This window comes from Onychostoma macrolepis, chromosome 08 (genome assembly GCF_012432095.1).
Source record: "Onychostoma macrolepis isolate SWU-2019 chromosome 08, ASM1243209v1, whole genome shotgun sequence".
NCBI lineage: Eukaryota > Metazoa > Chordata > Actinopteri > Cypriniformes > Cyprinidae > Onychostoma > Onychostoma macrolepis.
Window position 1 is genome coordinate 14,821,791 of NC_081162.1, and position 21,236 is coordinate 14,843,026.

General features: G+C 37.0%; 3 protein-coding genes across 9 annotated transcripts; 1 reads left to right on the forward strand and 2 right to left on the reverse strand.

Moving 5' to 3' along the window:
- Positions 1-162: 162 nt before the first annotated feature.
- amt (aminomethyltransferase) lies at positions 163-5,024 on the reverse strand. Of its 2 annotated transcripts, none has more exons than XM_058784200.1 (9): positions 4,796-4,932; positions 3,489-3,656; positions 3,241-3,321; positions 3,016-3,147; positions 2,658-2,736; positions 2,353-2,498; positions 1,426-1,606; positions 1,200-1,355; positions 163-1,113 (listed from the first exon to the last, which is right to left on the reverse strand). In XM_058784200.1, exons 2-9 carry the CDS (start codon positions 3,600-3,602, stop codon positions 935-937), a joined length of 1,068 nt encoding a protein of 355 aa, XP_058640183.1. In that variant the 5' UTR covers positions 3,603-3,656; positions 4,796-4,932; the 3' UTR covers positions 163-934. The 2 variants fall into 2 exon arrangements, with proteins under 2 accessions (XP_058640183.1, XP_058640182.1); XM_058784199.1 differs by having other exon boundaries at positions 167-1,113; positions 4,780-5,024.
- Positions 4,863-20,152, reverse strand: hyal3 (hyaluronidase 3). 4 transcript variants are annotated; one of them, XM_058784197.1, is made up of 5 exons: positions 18,170-18,969; positions 10,616-11,553; positions 9,835-9,924; positions 9,521-9,659; positions 4,863-4,989 (listed from the first exon to the last, which is right to left on the reverse strand). In XM_058784197.1, exons 1-5 carry the CDS (start codon positions 18,222-18,224, stop codon positions 4,967-4,969), a joined length of 1,245 nt encoding a protein of 414 aa, XP_058640180.1. In that variant the 5' UTR covers positions 18,225-18,969; the 3' UTR covers positions 4,863-4,966. The 4 variants fall into 4 exon arrangements, with proteins under 4 accessions (XP_058640180.1, XP_058640179.1, XP_058640178.1 ...); XM_058784196.1 differs by lacking the exons at positions 4,863-4,989; positions 18,170-18,969 and adding exons at positions 18,981-19,107; positions 19,910-20,152 and having other exon boundaries at positions 9,170-9,659; XM_058784195.1 differs by lacking the exons at positions 4,863-4,989; positions 18,170-18,969 and adding an exon at positions 18,981-20,152 and having other exon boundaries at positions 9,170-9,659.
- si:dkey-20d21.12 (uncharacterized protein LOC556245 homolog) lies at positions 6,014-8,757 on the forward strand. 3 transcript variants are annotated; one of them, XM_058784223.1, is made up of 4 exons: positions 6,014-6,264; positions 7,305-7,406; positions 7,492-7,704; positions 8,163-8,757. In XM_058784223.1, exons 1-4 carry the CDS (start codon positions 6,246-6,248, stop codon positions 8,291-8,293), a joined length of 465 nt encoding a protein of 154 aa, XP_058640206.1. In that variant the 5' UTR covers positions 6,014-6,245; the 3' UTR covers positions 8,294-8,757. The 3 variants fall into 3 exon arrangements, with proteins under 3 accessions (XP_058640206.1, XP_058640205.1, XP_058640204.1); XM_058784222.1 differs by having other exon boundaries at positions 6,046-6,264; positions 7,237-7,406; positions 8,163-8,754; XM_058784221.1 differs by having other exon boundaries at positions 6,059-6,264; positions 7,263-7,406; positions 8,163-8,752.
- Positions 20,153-21,236: the final 1,084 nt, after the last annotated feature.

Genomic DNA, 21,236 nt, shown 5'->3' on the forward strand with positions numbered 1-21,236 from the left:
ACTCACCATAATACGTTACACGCAAACTAAAAATAGCCAAATTTAGTCTCTGCCAATATAGTCCAAAATCTAAAATGTTATACTTAAGTTAAAAACTTTATTTTAAATCACAGCCCACAGTACAAACACAAACTACCAAATTGTTGACTGCTGATAAGTGTATATACTTTAAAAGTCTTATTTTGGGGAACAACCAATCAAGTAAAAGTTTATAAAATTATATAGAATAAATTTAATTATTTAATCACAGCCCAAAAAGAACCATAAATGGAAATGTTCTTTTGGACAGAAAGACTTCAGTGATGTGGTCTAAAGCTAATGACATTAACAATACTACAGCATGACAACTGAGAAATTAGGCACTTTTCTAAAACAGTTTATCTCATTCAGATTAGCTTTGTTAATTATTTTATCATTGTACATCATAAAGTTATGACACTAAAACAGTACACTGGCATAAAATGAACCAGGTATGTGGCAAACTTATTAAAGGAATCCTAGTCAGTAGTCTTTAAAACAGATGTCACCTTCCCACACTCAAACTAACATTTTAAGTGCTCTATGTTAGACACGGACACACACACACACACACACACACACACACACACACACACACACACACACAGACAGCAAGTGCTCCTTTCCCACATCCTGAAATTCCATTTGATTTGAATTTCTAGTGAAGTGGGCAAAATTTTGTGCAAAAAACAGAATGTCCTGGAATGTAATTTAAATGGAAGTAAATTATGTTTGTGTTTAAAGTTTGCATTATGGAATGCTCAATGTTGACGTGTCTCTCAGGCTTTACATAATCTCTAATGTTGGTCTCCATTCCAGTGGGAATCCAGTGGCAGTGACCTCCACTGCTAAATACTACCAGACAGATTTACGAGAGACCCTCTCATAAACACAGACGCTTTTATGATCATTACGTCTACTGGCCCATGTAGTACTTGGTGGGCACAAATGGCATCTTGCTGACCACTGCTGGCACTGCTTTCTTCCTCACTTCCACCTGGATAGATGTGCCCACTTTACTGAAGCCAGCTTCCACGTAGCCCATGGCAACATTCTGTTTGAGGCAGGGGGAGGGGCATCCACTGGTGACCTCACCTTAATTAAAGTAGAGTTTGGAATGACATGAGGGTGAATAAACAATGATTTTGAATTATTCTGTTAAACACAAATGCGTTTGTTACCTATAACCCTGCCATCAGATGACAGGATTGGTGTGTGCTGTCTGACAGGTGGTCCAGTGGAGATCACTCCCACTCTCTTTCTCTGAGTCTTTGCCTTTATTTGTGGAACAATGATGTCAGCACCAGGGAAATCTTGTGCCTGACGACGACGCTTACCTTAAAACACACACAAATACATTAGCATTCAATATACATACATGGGAAGTGATATTAAGTCTTGACGCACCTATAGTCCAAACAAGACTTGCTTCCACAGGTGTGGTGGTCTCATCAATGTCATTGCCGTATAGACAAAGTCCCGCCTCCAGCCTCAGACTGTCTCTGGCACCGAGACCAGCGAGTTTCACCTCACTATCGGCTAACAACTTTTCAGTCAGGGAGACAACATCTCCACTTGGTACTGAGATCTGAATAAATCATATGTAAATACAAGAGCATAAATGTTATAGACATGCTAAAAAAAATAAAAAATAAAAAACACACACACAAACCAACCTCCCAAAAAGAAAGTTTAAAAAACTAGCTAGTTTAGTTAATTTTATTATTAGATAATAGACTCATCTATCATACATATCTAACAGTTATTACACTGTAAAAAATATGAGATTTGTGCCTCTAATGATTTATCACGAGACACAAAAGTCTGGAGTCTGTAAGATTTTTAATGGTTTTAAAATAAGTCTCATATAATCACCAAGGCTGCATTTATTTTATCAAAATGCAGTAAAAACAGTAACATTGTGAATTATTATTGCAATTTAAAATAACTGTTTATTACTGTGATTGCAAAGCAGAATTTTTATTAGCCATTCCTCCAGTCTTCAGCGTCACATTATCCTTCAGAAATCATTCTAATATGCTGATTTGGGGGCTCAAGAAACATTTACTTGTATTATCAATGTTAAAACAATTGAGATGCTTAATATTTTTGTAGAATCCATGATATATTGTTTTCGTTGATGAATAGAAACTTTAAACAAACGGCATTCATTTGAAATAGAAATCTTTTGTAACATTATGTCTTCACTGACACTTTTGACCAATTGAGTGCATCCTTGTTAAATAAAAGTATTAAGTTAAAAAAACTCAAACTTTTGAATAATAGTAAATCATTTCAGTATAGTTGTCATACATTCAGATGGAGATCACACACCTCAACTCCATCCTCCCCTGTATATCCGCAGCGTGTGATCCTGCAGCCCCGGATGCCAAACACTGGGGTCAAAACACTGGTCATAAAGGTCAAATTCCTGAGGTCATCACCCACACCTTTCTGCAGAACCTGGGCCATTGATGGGCCTGCATACACATTAATGAACATATAATAATTTCCTAAACAAATGCCCCAAAAATGTACATAATGCATTTAAATAACACACACACCAATGTATTCTAAAAACATAAAGCAGGAATGTGGACAGTATAACCATGCAAGTATACCACAGACCCATGACTTACCCTGCAGAGCAATGAGACTTTCATCCATGAACTCCAAATCTACATCATGACCTGCTGCTTTAAACTCCTGCAGTCTGGCCTACAAACAAACACACATACATTTGAACAAACATGCGTAAGCAAATAAATATATACAATAAAAAATTATTAACAGACCTACTGCATTAAAAAAAGTCAGATTTTCACACAATAGTATGATTAAAAATAACTGGAAATGAAAAATGTTAAGGAATTTTGACGCCCCCTTGTGGTGTTTAATGGGGTTAATATTTTCAGTCATTATACACAAATATTTGAATGCCTGATCAATCAGAATCAAGTAAATGAATATGTTTAATGATCATTAACTGTTACTGGCCTGCATATGAGCAGAGTCTTTGTCCGCACAACCAGCATTGGAGACAACATACAGGTAACCCTGATCTGTCTTGGTCACAATCAGATCATCCATGATTCCTCCTTTAGTGTTTGTGAAGAGGGAGAGAGTGCCCTAGGAAAAGAAATGTTATTTTTGATGACTAAAGCATGTTTTTTTACTAAAGTTGACAGTTATTAGAACTCTCTCTGTGTGGGTGTGTCTTACCTGGTTGTCTTTTAGTTCAGCGATGTCTCCAACAATCAGAGACTCTACGAACTTCACTCTGTCTCTACCAAAGACTTTAGTCTATGAGGAGAAAACAACGAATATTTAGTAGACACACTTATCTCAAAATAATAAACAGCCTGATGTCGAATTTTAAGTTTTTTACTTAATTTCAAAAACATGTATTGGGTCAAAACAAACCATATGAATTAGTCTACATACAGTACATTATATGTCTAAACACTGACCTGCAGCATGTGACTGACGTCGAAGATGGAGCAGTGCTGGCGTGTGTGCATGTGTGAGTTAATGTGACTGTCTTTGTACTGCACAGGCATACTCCATCCTGCAAACTCCACCATCTTACCACCCTGAGCCCTGTGGAAGTCATACAGCGGGGTCTTCTTGAGCGCCACCTTGATACAGAGAAAAATCAATTCAACTAAAACCTGTTGTATAAAGTTCATATTTATATAATACAGTCAATAATATAGTTAATAATAATAATAATAGTAAAACAGTACAGTACAAATGTATAGCTTTCATTTTCATGGTATATTATATGTTGTTCAGAATCACTGGGGGTTTAATGAGTAGATTCTGTAATAAATAAGATCATGTGTGTGTTATTAAATCAGCTTAAGGTGCTGTGACCTTTGACTGGCTCCTACCTATGAGTCCGCCCACTTTTATCTCCCATTAGCTATTTACAGTTTACGAAACCAGTCCAAAGTCAACTAAGTAGTCTGAATGAGAGGCTAGAACACTATCTGATCCACTGAGAGAGTGTGTTTGAGGCTTGATCTTTATTACATCAGGTTTCACACACTCAGACAGGTTTAGGAATTCAAGAGAATTCAGTGCCTTGTGACTACCAATGATTTAGTCTAATTATTTTATCACTATCATAGACATTATTATGTAGTTTAAAAAAAAATCATATTAGGTGAGAGATTACAGTTTTAATTCATTTGTAACACCACAGGACCATTGAAAATGAACTAACAAAGGAAAAAAGACTTTAAAAAAAAATCAGAGCAGTTGCCGAATCTAATATTTACAATTTCGCTTACAAGAAACTCATAATCTGCGCGACTCTGCGTGATTTCTACGTTACAGGGTGTTCTCGTTTTGCTAGGTGAAGTGAACATTTTTAGGGAGTAGTGAACACTGCGTAGGAACAACATGAATCGGACCGCAGCTTGTGTGTTTCAGTGATTCACACACAGTCAAAGCCGCGAGGACTCTGTACGGATGGGCGCTCTCGTGCTCTTAATTAGCGCAGCAGCTCGAGCGCACAGCGCGGCAGATGCCCGTGTTTCTCCTGCATGAACGACACCATGAGCCATAGCAGAGCACTAGATTCAAAATCATCTCAGTAGTCAAGGCATTATACTGAAATGCACCAAGTGAAAACTTTACTTTCACGAACTTTGCAGGAAATTATCTTTAGCTTTTTGCAAAGACTTCGGTTTATTTTAGGTTGTTTAACGTTTGCATAGCTTATGATGTTTTTAACGATCCCAGTTCCGTGCATACCTCTGTGGAAACTTGCCTATCCTGCCGCCCCGTTGCTCCCAGACCGACAGTCCGCGTGGCTTCCCTTGGAAGTCGGTTACAGAGTCCGTTTGCAAAAGCCCGAGCGAGCATTTTACCTTTCGTTCAGTTTCACACCAGTTGTTCAAAAGCCCAGCGCAGGCACTGACAGCTCGGTTGGACTCGACTCTCACTCTCGTAATTCTGCTTTCCCTGCAAAACAAGGAGCGTAAATTCAGGGAATCCTGGGAAATGTAGTTGAAATGCCTAACGTACACGTGCTGTTGAGCAACTCCCCACAGCCACTTCAACTAAATCCTCCGACTTTCCTTTTAGACACGCAGCACAAAAATGAAGGATGTGTTTTGTTAGGAATATAACAATTATTTTAGTACTTTCGAGGAACAAGTATTTGGTTAGAAATTACGCTTTTATCCAAATAAGTGACTTACATTCACAATACATTTAGATTTTTATCAGTTCATGCATTTACATGAACAGATAAAAATGTGTATTTTGAATGAAGTGTAATTAATAAAAGCTATAAAAAAAATCCAACTTTATAATTTACTGCCTCCAGTAGTCTGTTTACAAATAATATGATATGAAAAGAGGAAATATTTTTTTTTTACAAAAGGTGTTTACAGGAGACATTTTAATCTACTTGTCCTCTATATTATATAGCACTACTAAACAAACAAAAACAAAAAGCAATATTTTCAATTCTTTCATATAAAAAACTGATCTCAACAACAAAACTCATAATGAATCTTTAACTAGTCATTTAATATAACAAGTCAGTATACACTAATTTAATTTTCATGAACATATAGTAACACTTTGTTCATATTTCTTTGTGGATCGTCATAAGAGCCTAATTTTCGCGTTCAGTATGAGGTCTTCGGTCGCTCGAGAATCGGATAACGCTGGTCGCACTGTGTGCAGTTTTGATCCACCAAAAGGAACCGACTCATACGAGTCATTCATTCAGGAGTCGATCACACATAATCTGAAAAAGAACCTGTTCTCGGTTCCCAACGCTAGCTAGCTTCTAAACGATTTCGCTTAGTTTGTAAGAAAAAGTAAAAAGTTTATGTCGTAGTTTTTATATTACCCCAAGACAAGTTAAGAAATAATGGAAATAAGAACACATTCCTTCTGTTAATCTGCATATTAAGCCATTTTCTTCCAGTATCAAAGTTTTAATTCCTGTATCACAATATACACAAAGTCTGCATGTAACTGAATGATTGTTTGGCCCCAAATCTATAAATAACAGTTCTTCTCGTCCATGAGGCAGCAGCTATTTTGGGTCTGGGGATTTTGAGCTGTGTTTAGGGGTAGAGGTGCCAGGCGGACGAGACGGACACAGATCGCTTCAGACCGTGAGAGAAGACCATTCGGTTTCACTGCGTTTTCTATAGTGTTTATCAACGACAACGACACGCACAGACGTCTACTAGCGTTTGATGAAAACACAATCTGAGGGTAAGTAGCCTATACACGGCCACAGGCATCAACAGTTAGCCACTAAGAAATCATTTTCAGTTAAGTTAGTGTGTATTTGGGCCATAGTAGAGACATCTAACAGTTGATATGAGATCACCTGCTTCTGATTTTACTTCAGTCTATTCAGCCAAAATTCATCTGAGACTATCACCTGATTTTTATTTTTATTTTTCCGTTTTTAAATGGGATGGGATGTTTGATGCATGAAGTGCACTGTTTACTTTCTTCATCTGAGATATGTAAGGGGCTGAAAAGAGTTTTTGGTGGTGAACAGTACCAAATAAACAAATGTCCATGTTTATATAATCACTGCTGTTTCCAGACTTCAACTGGTTTTCATTCATGCATCAAAGTTGGCATAATGTTTGAGATAAATATAGCTGTTCAAAAACAACAGCAATATAGACATACACTTATGCAAATGCAACACATTTTACATCAATAAATATGTGCTTTAACTGTAAAATGTAATATTTTTTTCCCCTTAATTTAGCATCCAATCATTAAAGGATGGGGATGGGAATAGTTATTTAGTTATATTTTTTTTTTTTTGAGGAATAGTTCACTCAAACTTATAATACTGACATAATTTATTCACATTCATTTCATTTAAAAACCATAGGACTGACTTTCTTAATGGAAACGCAAAATGTGAAAAACTGAAGACTGTTTTCCTTGCTCTGTCCCATGGAATTACAGTTACTGGATGACCTAAATTTCAGTCTGTGTCTCACATGAAGTTATCATATGGTTTGAAAAAAATTATCCTTTTTTGAAGTTTAAAAGCTCTGGTCTCCATTCATTGCAATTGCATGGAAAAGTGAGACCAGTACAAAATTTCTTCTTTTGTATTTCATGAAAGACAGAGTCATAAGGGTTTAAAACAACTTGAGGAGGAGTAAATATTGATTTTATTTTTTTTTTTTAATAATTTTTGAATCTTTGACTCAGGTTCGCATTCTCTGTCTGTTTGTCAGTGGTGGGAGTGATCATGAAGTCCACTCCTTCTCCTCCTCCAGCGTTTGTTCGTGTCAGCGAGCGAGACCTGACAGAGATTGAGCTCCATTCCGTCGACTCCATCAATGACCTGCACCGCACACACTCGGAACAGCACAGCAAAGGTATTTCATCATGTCATGTACATCATGTCTGACTTTAAAATCCTCATTGGTTTCTATAGCACTCTCACCCACTTCTCACTGGCAGGTGTTCAGCCAGCCCGTCCACCACCTCCTATCTCCAATGGGAATTTTCAGATGCAAGATCAGGGAGTTGTTTATCAAACAGGTCAACCAGTGAGAAGGCCCTGTGTGAGCAGACTGAATGACATATGCACTTCCACTAGGCGGCACTATTTTTTAGCATGTGCAGCCATTATTGCCTTCCTCCTTACTCTCATTCTTATCTTCAGTTTTTTAGGTGAGACAATCTGTTTGTTAAAGCTGAAATTCTGAAATTAACGTTTTAAGGCTAAACTGAAAGAAATGTTTTGGCTTCAATACAAGTCACAGTCCGTTCACAGCTTTTGTGGCATAATCTTGTTTCAATGCTTTTGCGTTCTCTTGCAAAATAATCACATTCCCAGTTGTTCTCTCGCAAAGGTATTGCAGTCCCCCAACAAAACTTTTTGTTAAGTTGGTGTTCCCTTGCAAAAGTGTCCCGCCGAGAAACTTTGCATGCTTGTGTCAAAAGTAACATAGGGCCTCCATAAGCGTTTTTGTTGTCATTATTGTTTCCACTTGCTGTGGTAATCATCATTATTCCACTGATGCTGTTGACTGAGCTTTTTTAATATATTGATTCCAAAACATTCATTTGGAGGGCCTGCGGAATTGTTGTTTTATCAAATAACGTGTTTTCTGTTATTAACCCTCCAGTCCAGCAGAGCAGTGCTCTCCACACACTTTTGGAGATGGTGAAACAGAAAAAGGAAACCACTGAAGAAATCTCCCAACTCTTACAAGAGCTGCAAAAGCTGCACATCAACCTCACAGAGCAACGACCATAACAAAAAATCATTCTATACAGACCCACAGGTGAAACATTACTGCACTGTGACAACACTGAGAGAAGATTACCGATTACTTCACATCAATGTGTGATTCTATGTCTTAAAGGCTTCTATTACTTTGGTGGAATCCCTTATCTTGCTCAAAAACATTCACTCAGCCTCCTGATTTTTGTGCAGTGTAACTGGAAAATAATGTATTAATGGACTTTTCACCAGTATTGTTTTGTACACTTCTATGGTTACATACTTTTTGACTTGCTATATTAGTTTCACTAAAGCAAATGATAATATGAAACAACACTAAGAAATATGGAAAGAATGTGAATAATCATACTTGTTATTATATTTTAATTCATTGCTATTACTCCTACAAACATTAAATTGTGCTAAAAATATTGTGAATGTGCAAGAACATTCACTATGGTGAGCTTTTTTTGACTGATTGCTGAATGATTGTAAATAATTATATAGACTAACATTCTATTTAATAAGAAAAAAAAAGGAATTTTAAAATAAGAATAAAAAATAAATATAAATGAAAATGTTCTTACATTTTGTGGGGTCCTGGTTTTATTGTGAAAGATATACATGTGCGCATTATACCAAATTTAAAAAAAAAAAAAAGTCCTTTCATCAATAAATACAACAACTAGCTTCCTGAAATTACTTTACCTTTTCCACTGTGGGGTTATATTGCAACAATCTGGTTCTGGAAGTAAAAATCCTATTCATTTTCTCAACAGGAAGTTGACATTACACATGATTCTGCAAAGAAATCTCCACCAATCAGAGAATCAAAAGCCAATCATGATAAAAGATTTCTTAGGGCTCATCCACACCCATAAAGCAGTGCGAATAAAATAACAGTCTTCATATGCTTACACTACTTTATTATTTAGATACACTCTTTATTTTGTTCACTCTTGTGCTCTGGCCTTTGTTCGATTTTCAAATGCTTATTTGCTTCAAATCAAAATTTGTAATGTGATTCACCAAACCAACACAGTGAGTAGCTTTGATAACAGTGATAACTTTTTCAACAAAGATGTTTTAAAAATCCCCACAGTGAAAATGAATGAAAATCAGAAAAGCATATCTGTTCTTAGGAAATTCTTTGCTCGCAGTGTTCTCCTCCCCATCCTTCGTAACAGACACACTTGAACTTTGACCTCATGTCACTGAGAGGAAGAGCTTCATGGGTACCATGTATAGAGATCATGTAACCTGAGTGAGGGTCCCGTCGAGCGCAGCGTCCCTGGTTGTTACACATTCTCTTACTGCAGTTCCTCACACCGGCCTGCAGGGCGGCGACATACTCTCCTAATTCTGAGCTAATGTAATCACGCAGGAGAGCGCACTGCCGCTGAAGAAGGACAGAAATGTATATTATAGCTGCAGCAATGAGTAACAAGATATGTGCTAAATCTAATATTGAATATTATGCATTTTCAGTTTGTGTACTGACAGCGTATAGACTTATCGAGAGCATTGGTAAATCCAGACTATATAAATCCTCACATATAGTTAGGCCTACTGACCTTAGACTTTGCAAAACTCAGCTCGCCCCATAACACGACTCCAGCGGCCCCTAAAGCAGCACTCTCACCTAGTGTGTGCTCCAAATCCGTCTGAAAAGATACACATATATGATACAGTTTCACAGAAGAATGTAGTTTTAAAAGTCAGATCAGCCTGAATTAAGACACTCTAGCTTGAAACATAATCGATTAATGTATCTGAATGTTTCTGTTGTTATTGTCAGATAAAATTAAAACATTTATGTTAATTGAATATTAAAATCAAATAAAATTATTAGATGAAGAACTTAAACTAAAAGAAAATTAGAAATGTTGCCTTGGCAACCAAGTGAAATAAGTGTATGCTAAAATTACAGAAATAAAACTAAAACTATTAAAAAACATTTTTTATAAAAGAAAATTTGCTAAGGATTAAATTTAACATGATATTTTAATAAATATTAAATAATATTTTATTATTATTAAAAAATGTTTTTAAAAATGAACTTTAATTGACTCTATTGCCCCCTTGAGAAAGGAGGTTAGTTACCGCTACAATAACAAAAAATGCATATTTAGTAAGTACAGACCAAGAATTTGCTAGCATGATTCTGAGCTAAAGGAGAACCAACCGCTTAAAGGCGAAGATGAGGTGTCTGTTCTGGGCACAAGCTCAGAACTAAACCCCTCCTCTTTCAGGATCTATTCTGGGTGGAGGTGAAGAGCCCACTAATGCATGATAAGCCTGGAGCTCAGAACAAACACGATGTAAAAACACCATGTGGAAATTGTCAAGAGGTACCTGATTCAGAAACGCCAATGTGTGTGTGAACGCCACTCTGGCATAGGGAAAAACAGGAAGTGCTTCAGTGCCAGGTGAATGCTGGGATGCCACTCGGAAGGCCTCAAGTACACGGTGTCTCACCATGAGTTGAGCGTGTACATGTCCGGCCAGCTTACGCCACAAATAAATGCTGGGATACAAGGCGGTAGAGTGTTGCCATAGAAACGCCAGTCTGTCATTCAGAATCTCTGTTCCATTGTGGCACTGCCCCGTGTATCCGCTCTGCCCTTGGCCTTGATTGTTATAACAACTGGGAAACCCATAAAACCCCCATAATCCCTCTGGGCAGAGGCGAACACCAAGGCGCAGAGTCTCTTCCATAAACAGTCTTGCTCCTAATTCAAACTCCGCCTTCGCCTCGGATTTCACTTCTTCCTCTGACATATCTGGATGTTTCCACCTAACCAGCTTTTTGGAAATTTTCCTATATACAATTCTTGTCCCGAAGTTCCACATCCATATGGGCTGCCATGCTTCCCAATCTAGCACGGCTAATCCACTGAACGTGTGTCTCAACACTTCATTGATCTGCGCCTCAGCCAATGATAGGTGAGCCTTCAGGGATCCTTGTTGAGGCAGGCCACCATTGACCTTTGAGCCTTGACGGTTGATGTAGGGATAAAGACCCAGACGGCGCTGATAAAATATGCTCATATTTTGACCCTGAAATCTCTGCTGTGAGTTATGAATGATGTTGAATTGGCGCAGCGGCAGGGAGACTCCATATCGACGCTGACACCGAGCAGTAGGTATATTCCAGATCACTGAAAAGCCACGTCTCCCGATGACAGACTCCATCCCCTCAACCATATTCTGAACAGGGTTGATGGGAGACAAAATGACTGACAGGGCTAAGGTGAGGATGGAATGGGGAATAGATGATCTCAGAAGCATGCCTATGAAATACACGCACAAATTAGTGACATACATTTAAAAAAGCAATTTAATGTAGAAATAAGTGTACTTTTCAGCTTCCTATTATTTGGTTTATACTGGGGGAGTTGAGGGGATGTCCTGTGTTCTAAAACTGATTTGAGATATACCTATGATTGCCTGATCACTAGGGGTAGGCGATATACCGGTAGACATGATTAACCGGTAGAGATTTTGGACTATCGTTTCTATCGCGGTTACACACTCATGTGACGCTGATGTGCTACGTGGTCACGAAAACATATTGTTTGCACACGTTTTTAAGCATTGTGGTTTAAAACAAGTGATTTTAAGTCACTGAAAGGCAATCAGCAGCGAAAGAGAACTTATTTCGCTATATGAATGTGCTTTCTGAGAAACTGTTTTTGAGCGCTGTCATAGAGGCGTGTGCACGTGAAGACAGTATTGAGCTGAGTTATGTTTGCTGATTTATAGGCCTTGAACAGTTAAATACACACATTTGTATGTGTCAAAATGCCCATCTTTGCAAGTATCCTCGTAAACAGTAATTTAGGTCTTAAGTGAAATCAACAGCTGAGAACAGTGCATCTCAATAAATTAGATTGTTGTGGAAAAGTTAATTTATTTCAGTAATTCAACTCAAATTGTGAAACTCGTGTATTAAATAAATTCAATGCACACAGACTGAAGTAGTTTAAGTCTTTGCTTCTTTTAATTGTGATTATTTTGGCTCACATTTAACAAAAACTCACCAATTCACTATCTCTGGTGAATCACACTATCTAACAAATTAGAATATGGTGACATGCCAATCAGCTAATCAACTCAAAACACCTGCAAAGGTTTCCTGAGCCTTCAAAATGGTCTCTAAGTTTGGTTCACTACACTGTAAAAAAAATTCTGTAGTTTTTACAAAATAATTCTGGCAGCTGTGGTTGCCAGAATAATTCTGTAAAAAATACAGAAAAAAACTGTAAACACATTTACAGAACAAAACTGTAAAATTTACAGTATAAAACTGTAATTTACAAACAGGGAAATTTGAATGTAAACCACTAAATTAAACACACACTGCTATTAAAATCTGTTTTGTACCTTTAACATACTGACAACCACCATAATAAATAGAGGTGGTAAAAGAGAAAGCCACATGAAGAATCAGTTAGCTTCGCCACACGCAGAAGTATATACTAATATATAGAAGGTGCACAGGGTCATTCATGCAAATACAAAACACCATCATGGTAACACACATGATACTTAAATAATGCAATAAACTTTCATTAAACAACAGAAGATGTAACATAAAGCCCAAATGTACATAACTGATAACAAAAACTATTAAAAAACATGATTATTTAAACAAAATACTTTCAAATGTGGAGTGTCACGCAGGGAATTCTGGGAATATCAGTTTACAGTTTTTGACTGTAAATTATACATTGATTTGTTATTTTTACTTCTAAAAACTGTACAATTAACAGCATTTTACTGTAAAATTTCATGAAATGTCTGGTTAGATCTTTTACAGTTTTCCCCTGTATATAGTACAGGAACTCACTGTTAACATATTAACAGTTTTTTTCAGTAGCGTTTTTACAAAATTTTACAGTTAAAATTACACTTATTTTTTACAGTGTATGCTACACAATCATGGGGAAGACTGCTGATCTGACAGTTGTCCAGAAGACAATCATTGACACCCTTCACAAGGAGGGTAAGCCACAAACATTCATTGCCAAAGAAGCTGGTTGTTCACAGAGTGCTGTATCCAAGCATGTTAACAGAAAGTTGAGTGGACGGAAAAAGTGTGGAAGAAAAAGATGCACAACCAACCGAGAGAACCGCAGCCTTATGAGGATTGTCAAGAAAAATCGATTCAAGAATTTGGGTGAACTTCACAAGGAATGGACTGAGGCTGGGGTCAAGGCATCAAGAGCCACCACACAGACGTGTCAAGGAATTTGGCTACAGTTGTCGTATTCCTCTTGTTAAGCCACTCCTGAACCACAGACAACGTCAGAGGCGTCTTACCTGGGCTAAGGAGAAGAAGAACTGGACTGTTGCCCAGTGGTCCAAAGTCCTCTTTTCAGATGAGAGCAAATTTTGTATTTCATTTGGAAACCAAGGTCCTAGAGTCTGGAGGAAGGGTGGAGAAGCTCATAGCCCAAGTTGCTTGAAGTCCAGCGTTAAGTTTCCACAGTCTGTGATGATCAGCAATGTCATCTGCTGGTGTTGGTCCATTGTGTTTTTTGAAAACCAAAGTCACTGCACCCGTTTACCAAGAAATTTTGGAGCACTTCACGCTTCCTTCTGCTGACCAGCTTTTTGAAGATGCTGATTTCATTTTCCAGCAGGATTTGGCGCCTGCCCACACTGCCAAAAGCACCAAAAGTTGGTTAAATGACCATGGTGTTGGTGTGCTTGACTGGCCAGCAAACTCACCAGACCTGAACCCCATAGAGAATCTATGGGGTATTGTCAAGAGGAAAATGAGAAACAAAGGACCAAAAATTGCAGATGAGCTGAAGGCCACTGTCCATACCACCTCAGCAGTGCCACAAACTGATCACCTCCATGCCACACCGAATTGAGACAGTAATTAAAGCAAAAGGAGCCCCAACCAAGTATTGAGTACATATACAGTAAATGAACATACTTTCCAGAAGGCCAACAATTCACTAAAAAAGTTTTTTTTTATTGGTCTTATGAAGTATTCTAATTGGTTGAGATAGTGAATTGGTGGGTTTTTGTTAAATGTGAGCCAAAATCATCACAATTAAAAGAACCAAAGACTTAAACTACTTCAGTCTGTGTGCATTGAATTTATTTAATACACGAGTTTCACAATTTGAGTTGAATTACTGAAATAAATGAACTTTTCCATGACATTCTAATTTATTGAGATGCACCTGAATATGGGGAGTTCTTAAAGTGACAGCAGTCGAAAATTCCTGCTGTGTGTAATTTATGTTAATCAAACAGCAAAAATATTCTTTATTTTGTAAATTAAACGTATGTGTAGTGTTTTTGTACCTTTGATTATACAATGTATGTAGCATTTCTTATTTGTTCTACTGTAGGTTTTCTTATTTAATCGCTGACTTTATTTATTTATTTTTTTAAATTAGGCTAGTATTAGTTTCTTGTGATATTGACACTGGTGACAAGAATTTCTATTATCAAAAAAAAAAAAAAAAGATAAAGACCTTATTTAAAGTGAAAATAACTGTATTGTATAATTATATACTATAATGATATATCGTTACTGCGAAATAAAATTATTCATATCGTGATATCAGATTTTGGTCATATCGCCCACCCCTACTAAAAAGTTTTGTAGTAGACCTACAAAAATCATTTGTGAGATAGACTGCAGGGCCATTTACAAAAGATTTATATTATTTCAAATACATAAACTCTTTATCCATCAAAGAATCCTGAAAAAAAATGTATCATGATTTTGGAAGTATCATGCGACACTGAAGACTGAAGTAATGATGCTGAAAATTCAGCTTTGCATCACAGGAATAAATTACATTTTAAAATACAAAACTGTTATATTAATTTTCAAAACATATTTCACAATATTAGTTTTTACTAAGTGCTTAATTAAATGCCTTGCTGAGCACATGGTTTTTTTCCACAAGCATTAAAATTATTGACCCCAAACTTTTGAACAGTAGTGTATATTTTAAAAATCAAAAGAAAAGAAAGTCCATGGAAACAGTATGCATCAACTACCCCATCTCAAATCTGATCCTAAGAAATGACAAGCACAACACTTGAGTGATATAGAAAGTTTTTTATTTTGATAAACCCCTTTAAAAGCAGCAGATATAATCTCAGCAGTGACATTTATTTTATAGGGGCGTGACAAAGATTTACCTTTCAATGATTAAAAAAAAGAAGAAAAAAAGTCAATAAATAGTAGTTAAAACACAAGGTAAACTTTGGTATTAAGGCACATTCAGATTGTCACAGTATTCGAGTCAATACAGTTCAGGTTTACGAGATCCTTCTTGTTCCTTAAACACTATCTGTGAATCCCTGAATAATTACAGACAGAAGGAGTATAGCATGAGTCTCAGATGTCCTTGTGCATCCAGAAGATGGGTAGCCCTCTGTTGTCGGTGTACGGCGTTTGCTCCAGAGTCTGATTAACTGGAGCCAAGGATGACGGAGGACAAGGAGGAGGTGGAGGAGCAGAAATAGGGGGAGGAGGAGGTGGAGCGGAGAGTGGAGGAGGAGGTGGTGGAGGAGGAGGAGGAGGAGGTGGTAAAATAGAAGGTGTAGATGGTGCAGGATTGTTAAACTTAGCATCACTGTTCCTCTCTTCATCCTCGTTCTCTGCGCTTCTACAGAACTTGTGCAGCAACTCCATGGGCATGAAGGAGGCCAGCGTCCCGACACTTTGGACAGGTTTGGACAGCACAAACCCCAGATGGGCGTAAAAGTGTTGCTTATCATGGGTGGTTAGGCACAATCGGGTACAGCCCCGTCCTTTGGCATACCGTTCAACCCCCTCCATTAGGATACGGCCGTAACCCTTCCCCCGTAATGTGCTGCACACCACGACTGATTCCACAAACAGACTACGGCTCCCCAGAACACGGGACAAACGGGCGTGGCCTATTAGCTTCTCGTCCTGACTCCGCCTCTCTCCACTCAGCAACAGGAGACACACCGGATAGCTGTGGCTCGACTGACGGAGCGAGTGGATTCGTGCCCCCATGCTGCGCTGCCACTGGGCATTGAGTAATTCAGCACACACTTCCACAAGGTCCCAGCGCTCGTGAAGAGGTTCGATTTGAACGACTGCGTAGCTGATGTCACCATCGCACCTGCACACATGCCAAGGGCTCGGGGTCAACAGGGGCCAATAAGTGTCGTTTTCATTAACACCTGACTGAACAGCTCAGAAGTCATTAGCGTGATGTTCTTCATTCATTTGGGATAGTTTATTATTTATTCACCCTTATATCGTTCTAAACCTGTATAATTTTCTTCTGTGGAAGAAAAACAAAGATATTTTGTGAATATAATAAAACGTTGTTTTGGACCCCATTGACTTTCATTGTACTTTTCAAGTTTTTCAAGTTACTTCTTTTGTATTCCACAGAATAAACTTTATACAGGTTTGGAACAATGTGTGAGTGAGTAAATCAGGAAAGAATTTTCCTTTTAAAATGACTTTAATAAAAATTTACTTTTTCCTCCCTTAAGAGCCACGGAGAACAGAAGTGGAGTATCCTTCAAAAAAAAATTACTATTTTTTTTTTTTACAGTTAGCCTACTTCTGAAAATTTGCTGCAACGGCTGTCAGTTGTTTTCAACACCCAACAGTTTTCATCACCATCACTTCCACATGTCATTTTCACAGGCAAAAGCTAGATTAATAAAAAGGTAGACTGACATTGTAAGTAATATCCACACCACTGAAGCAACAAACACTTATATAAATAACAGCAACAGTCTATTTCGTGAGTAGTTTTTCTTCTCATAGCACATATAATATATAAACTTTTTTTTATCTGTTGAAGTTAAAATAGCAGAGGAAGCTGTGGTGTGAGTGTGTGATTCCTGCTATACCACATGGACTTCATGCTAATGTGAAATATAGTTTAGAAAATAAGATGACCGAAGACACAAATATATAAAAAAAATACACAAGTTCAGTTTAAACATGCATAGTGACTCACTAGCTTAAAACATCTTTGCGTTTACTTCGCATTTCCTGTGTATGTGTGAACGCAAGTGAATGGAGCACGAACCTTAAAGAGATAGTTCGAACAAAAATAAACAAAATCCATAATCAAAATCACCCTTATGTTGCTTCAATACTTTGAAAAGTAGTAATCAAAATACTTTTTTGTATGGAATGTATACATTGTATGGGAAACAACTCTGAAATATTTTTCGAAATATCTTCTTTTATGTCCCACAGCAGAAAGTAAGTAACACAGGTTTGGAATCACATAAGGGTGGGTAAATGATGACAGAATTGTAATTTTTGGTTGAAATATCCCTTCAAGTCTAGTAGTCATCTGATGTGTTTTTTTGTTTTTTGTTTTTTAAATGCACCTATAGAGCAGGATGGGCAATGATCAGTATGCTAAAATAAAATATTATACAAGTAATAACAAACTTTCATTTTACACGATATTTTACATTTCATTTTGCAATCTACAAGAATATTGATAGATTAATACACAAAAAGAAAAAATGGTAGTTGACCAAGTGGACGAGGTTATGAGTATATTAATTTTTACTGGTTAAGACACTTTAATTATGAACAGAACCACACATATATAAATAACATGCATTTCTCCACTTCTCTAGCTTGCTTTCTAATATAGTTTTCTAATAAACCCCAGAATTTAATATTGATGCTTCCTCTTTTGTAAATCACTTTAAATAAAATTATTTGCTAAATGCATAAGCGTAAAATGTAAATAAATGATAGTTTCTTTGATAAAATCAAACACAGAACCATGACTGGACTAAAGGATGAAAACTCAGATTTAGTGTGCCAACATACACCATAACCATAAAAACAACAAATCTACCAAATGTAAATACAAAGAAAATTGCAAAAATAAAAATAACCAGCCTCACCTGCAGCGCTCACAGAGACAAAACTGCCAGTTGATGTTTCAAAATTGTGTGTCATGCAACTGAGGGTCAAAATCAGGAAACAAGAGACTTTTAAGTGTTCTCTTTCTTTGTAAGCTTCCTTTAACACTGGCCTGGGATCAGTTTAGTTCTTGTATTAAGTACTGTTATTTTGGTGTGGTGAGGCCGGTTCTCTATCAGTCACTAGAGCAAACAGTTTTCATGCCTTTACCAAGCCAAGTGTGAAATGCTGATGTGAAGTGTGTGGGTTTTTGAGAAGGTTGCGATATAATTGTTTGCAGGCCCTAATATGGAGAGACACATTAAAGCTATTCAGAGCACTGTCATTTAACTTCTTCATGGAAAAATTGGATTTAATGGCCATTTTGTTCTTGTTTTGTTTTCAGATTAAGCTGAATTTTGTGATGCATGTTTCATTCAGACTGATCACAGAAACACATTTTCTCTGCCTCAAGTAAAACTCAAATGTTTGAGCCATTCATTCGCTGAAGGCCACGCCATTCTTTACCAGGTACCGAACAGAGTCCGATTCAACATTTCTAAATATAGTAATAGCTTAAGAACGGTCATGTGTTTATAAAAAAACGAATTACTAAAGATTTGTATCTTTAAAACAACATTAACAGCATGCCGCAACACTCGAGCACAACACGACAGACCGCAAGTCAGAGAAGTGATCGGATAAACGAACAAACACAGCAAGTAGTTACGATTCCCGTTCAAATACGTGTAAGACACGCATGCAGTTGATTTTGGGTTCAGTTTATATGAGTTTTTAATCTGTGATACCTACATGCTGATAACTTTATCACTGTCGCAGCAGCTGTCTTTTGAATCTCCCTCTTCTTCTAGTGGAGCAGATGGAACAGCGCGAGTCGATTTACTGCCGCTTACTGGACATACTCAGCTCTTACAGCAGCCTACATGAGCACATAATCTTGTACATTCTAGAAATACTGTAAACCTGCTATTCTATGTGACCCTGGACCACAAAACCAGTCATAAATAGCATGGGTATATTTGTAGCAATAGCCAACAATACATTGTATGGGTCTAAATTATCGATTTTTCTTTCATGCCAAAAATCATTAAGATATTAAGATGTTACAAGATATTTTGTTCCTAGATATTTTTTTCTTAACGTAAAAATATTAAAACTTAATTTTTGATTAGTAATATACATTGCTAGGGACCTCACTTTCTCAGTATTTTTATTTTTTATGCACCCTCAGATTCCAGATTTTCAAATAGTTGTATCTCGGCCAAATATTGTCATATCCTAACAAAACCATACATCAACGGAAAACTTATTTATTCAGCTCTCATATGATTTGGACCCTTATGGCCCTGGTTTTGTGGTCCATGGTCACAAATAACAGTGATGACGTCAATTTAAGTCAGTTTAATAAACAGATTTTTTTTAATTTTAAATCACTGAATAGCTCCAAAACGTTGGAGACGCAACCCCTACTTTACAACAGGGGAAAAATGTAGGCCTATTTATTTCACACTTTAGATAAATATTTTAAACACTTTAAATACTTTTGTGAAGTATTCAATGTCAAAGTTTAAGATTCAATTACGTATTACGCAGACGTTAAAAATCCTGTAAATATGAAAAAAGATCAGCCTTCCGTGATGTCTTCATGGTGTGACGTCATAAGGGAAATTTAAAGCATTTAAAAGACGCGAAACGACTCTTTGTGACGCAGCAGTATAAACCTCTCTCCTCGCGGCGTTTCTCTGCAGGAAACTGCTTCTCTGCGCTCCGGTGTGCCTCGAAATGTGAAGTCGGTGGTACTGTGGTGGGCTGTGGGTAAGCAGGGGGGCGTGTGGAGTCGTAAATGATTGATGTGGTGTAGTGTGTCGTGTTGTGTGGTGGGGTGTGTGCCACAGTGATAGACAAACGATGGGCGGGGTGGTTATATTCTCACTAATCAAATGAGATTAAATGGTTTATAGCATCCCCACCCGACCCTGCCCTTCACAATTAATGCTTGTTAATCACTGTTAACACCTGCTATAAACCTTATACGATAAACCACATGACAGAAATCAAATACATATTTAAAATAAAGAACATAATGCCACGATGGCTTGCAAAATGCTGTACATTAAATGCCATTATGTCATAGTAAACTCAGCTGAAACTGAATGATTCTTGTAACAGTCTTGATTTAAACACTTCATACTCGTGTGAGACGCTGAAAAAACAGTAAGATGTGATGTAACATTCAAAGACTTACATAAGCTAACAATTAAAAATATCACGCACACACCGAATAAAATAACAAATAAATCTTCCTCAGGCATGCTGATACATTATGGAAATAACTACATTTGTTTCAGAAGTTTTAGAAATGGTATAATTTAGCAGTGGCTTGTGCGAATTTAGCAAGCTGTGAAATTTAATATACAGTACACAGCATAAATAAGTAGGCCTACACCCCATCTGAAACAAATTCAGTAATTTCTCCTTATATAGAATACATATTAGGCTTCCTTGTAGATATAATGTTCAGGCAAGGTTGATCAAAAAACGTCAAGATTAATTAGGACAATAAGACTTCAATATAAGTCTTAAGCCAAAAGTGTTACAAAATAAAACTACATCAAAAATATCTAAAGGCATTTTTTTTTTTTTGATCAACAGATATATTGAACCAAACCATTTAATGTTACTACAAATATTACATATAGCCCATTTAATCATTCTTAATGCTGAACAAATAGGTGTTTGTGAACATAATAGCAAAAGTAATACAGAAATTCCAAATTAATTGTGAGAAGTGCATTTTGCTAAGAAAAGGACAAGAATGCCAAGCGAAGTGTCTCAGAGCTGGTAAAACATTTCAAATAAGGCAAAACACAATTTAATATTTTACCCTCAGATAATTGTGGGGAAAAGTAAATGATAATCAATAAAGGTACATTTCCTTCAACATTTTTTTCATTGATATGACAACTACAATGTGTGGCGTCAATACTGCATTTAGAGTGGACTCTTCTCAAACCTCCGGAAGAATCTCAGAATTAGTTTTAATTACCA

Coding starts and splice junctions, on each gene's coding strand:
- si:dkey-20d21.12 (XM_058784221.1), top strand. Junction 7,407..7,491: donor CTCGGAACAGCACAGCAAAG/GTATTTCATCAT, acceptor TCTCACTGGCAG/GTGTTCAGCCAGCCCGTCCA. Junction 7,705..8,162: donor TCTTATCTTCAGTTTTTTAG/GTGAGACAATCT, acceptor TTAACCCTCCAG/TCCAGCAGAGCAGTGCTCTC.
- hyal3 (XM_058784194.1), bottom strand. CDS start 18,224: ATGACACACAATTTTGAAACATCAACTGGCAGTTTTGTCTCTGTGAGC. Junction 11,554..18,169: donor TGTCTCTGTGAGCGCTGCAG/GTGAGGCTGGTT, acceptor TGTATTTCATAG/GCATGCTTCTGAGATCATCT. Junction 9,925..10,615: donor CATTGGCGTTTCTGAATCAG/GTACCTCTTGAC, acceptor GTATCTTTTCAG/ACGGATTTGGAGCACACACT.
- amt (XM_058784199.1), bottom strand. CDS start 4,890: ATGCTCGCTCGGGCTTTTGCAAACGGACTCTGTAACCGACTTCCAAGG. Junction 2,737..3,015: donor AAGACTCTGCTCATATGCAG/GCCAGTAACAGT, acceptor GTTTGTTTGTAG/GCCAGACTGCAGGAGTTTAA. Junction 2,499..2,657: donor AAGTCTCATTGCTCTGCAGG/GTAAGTCATGGG, acceptor ATGTGTATGCAG/GCCCATCAATGGCCCAGGTT.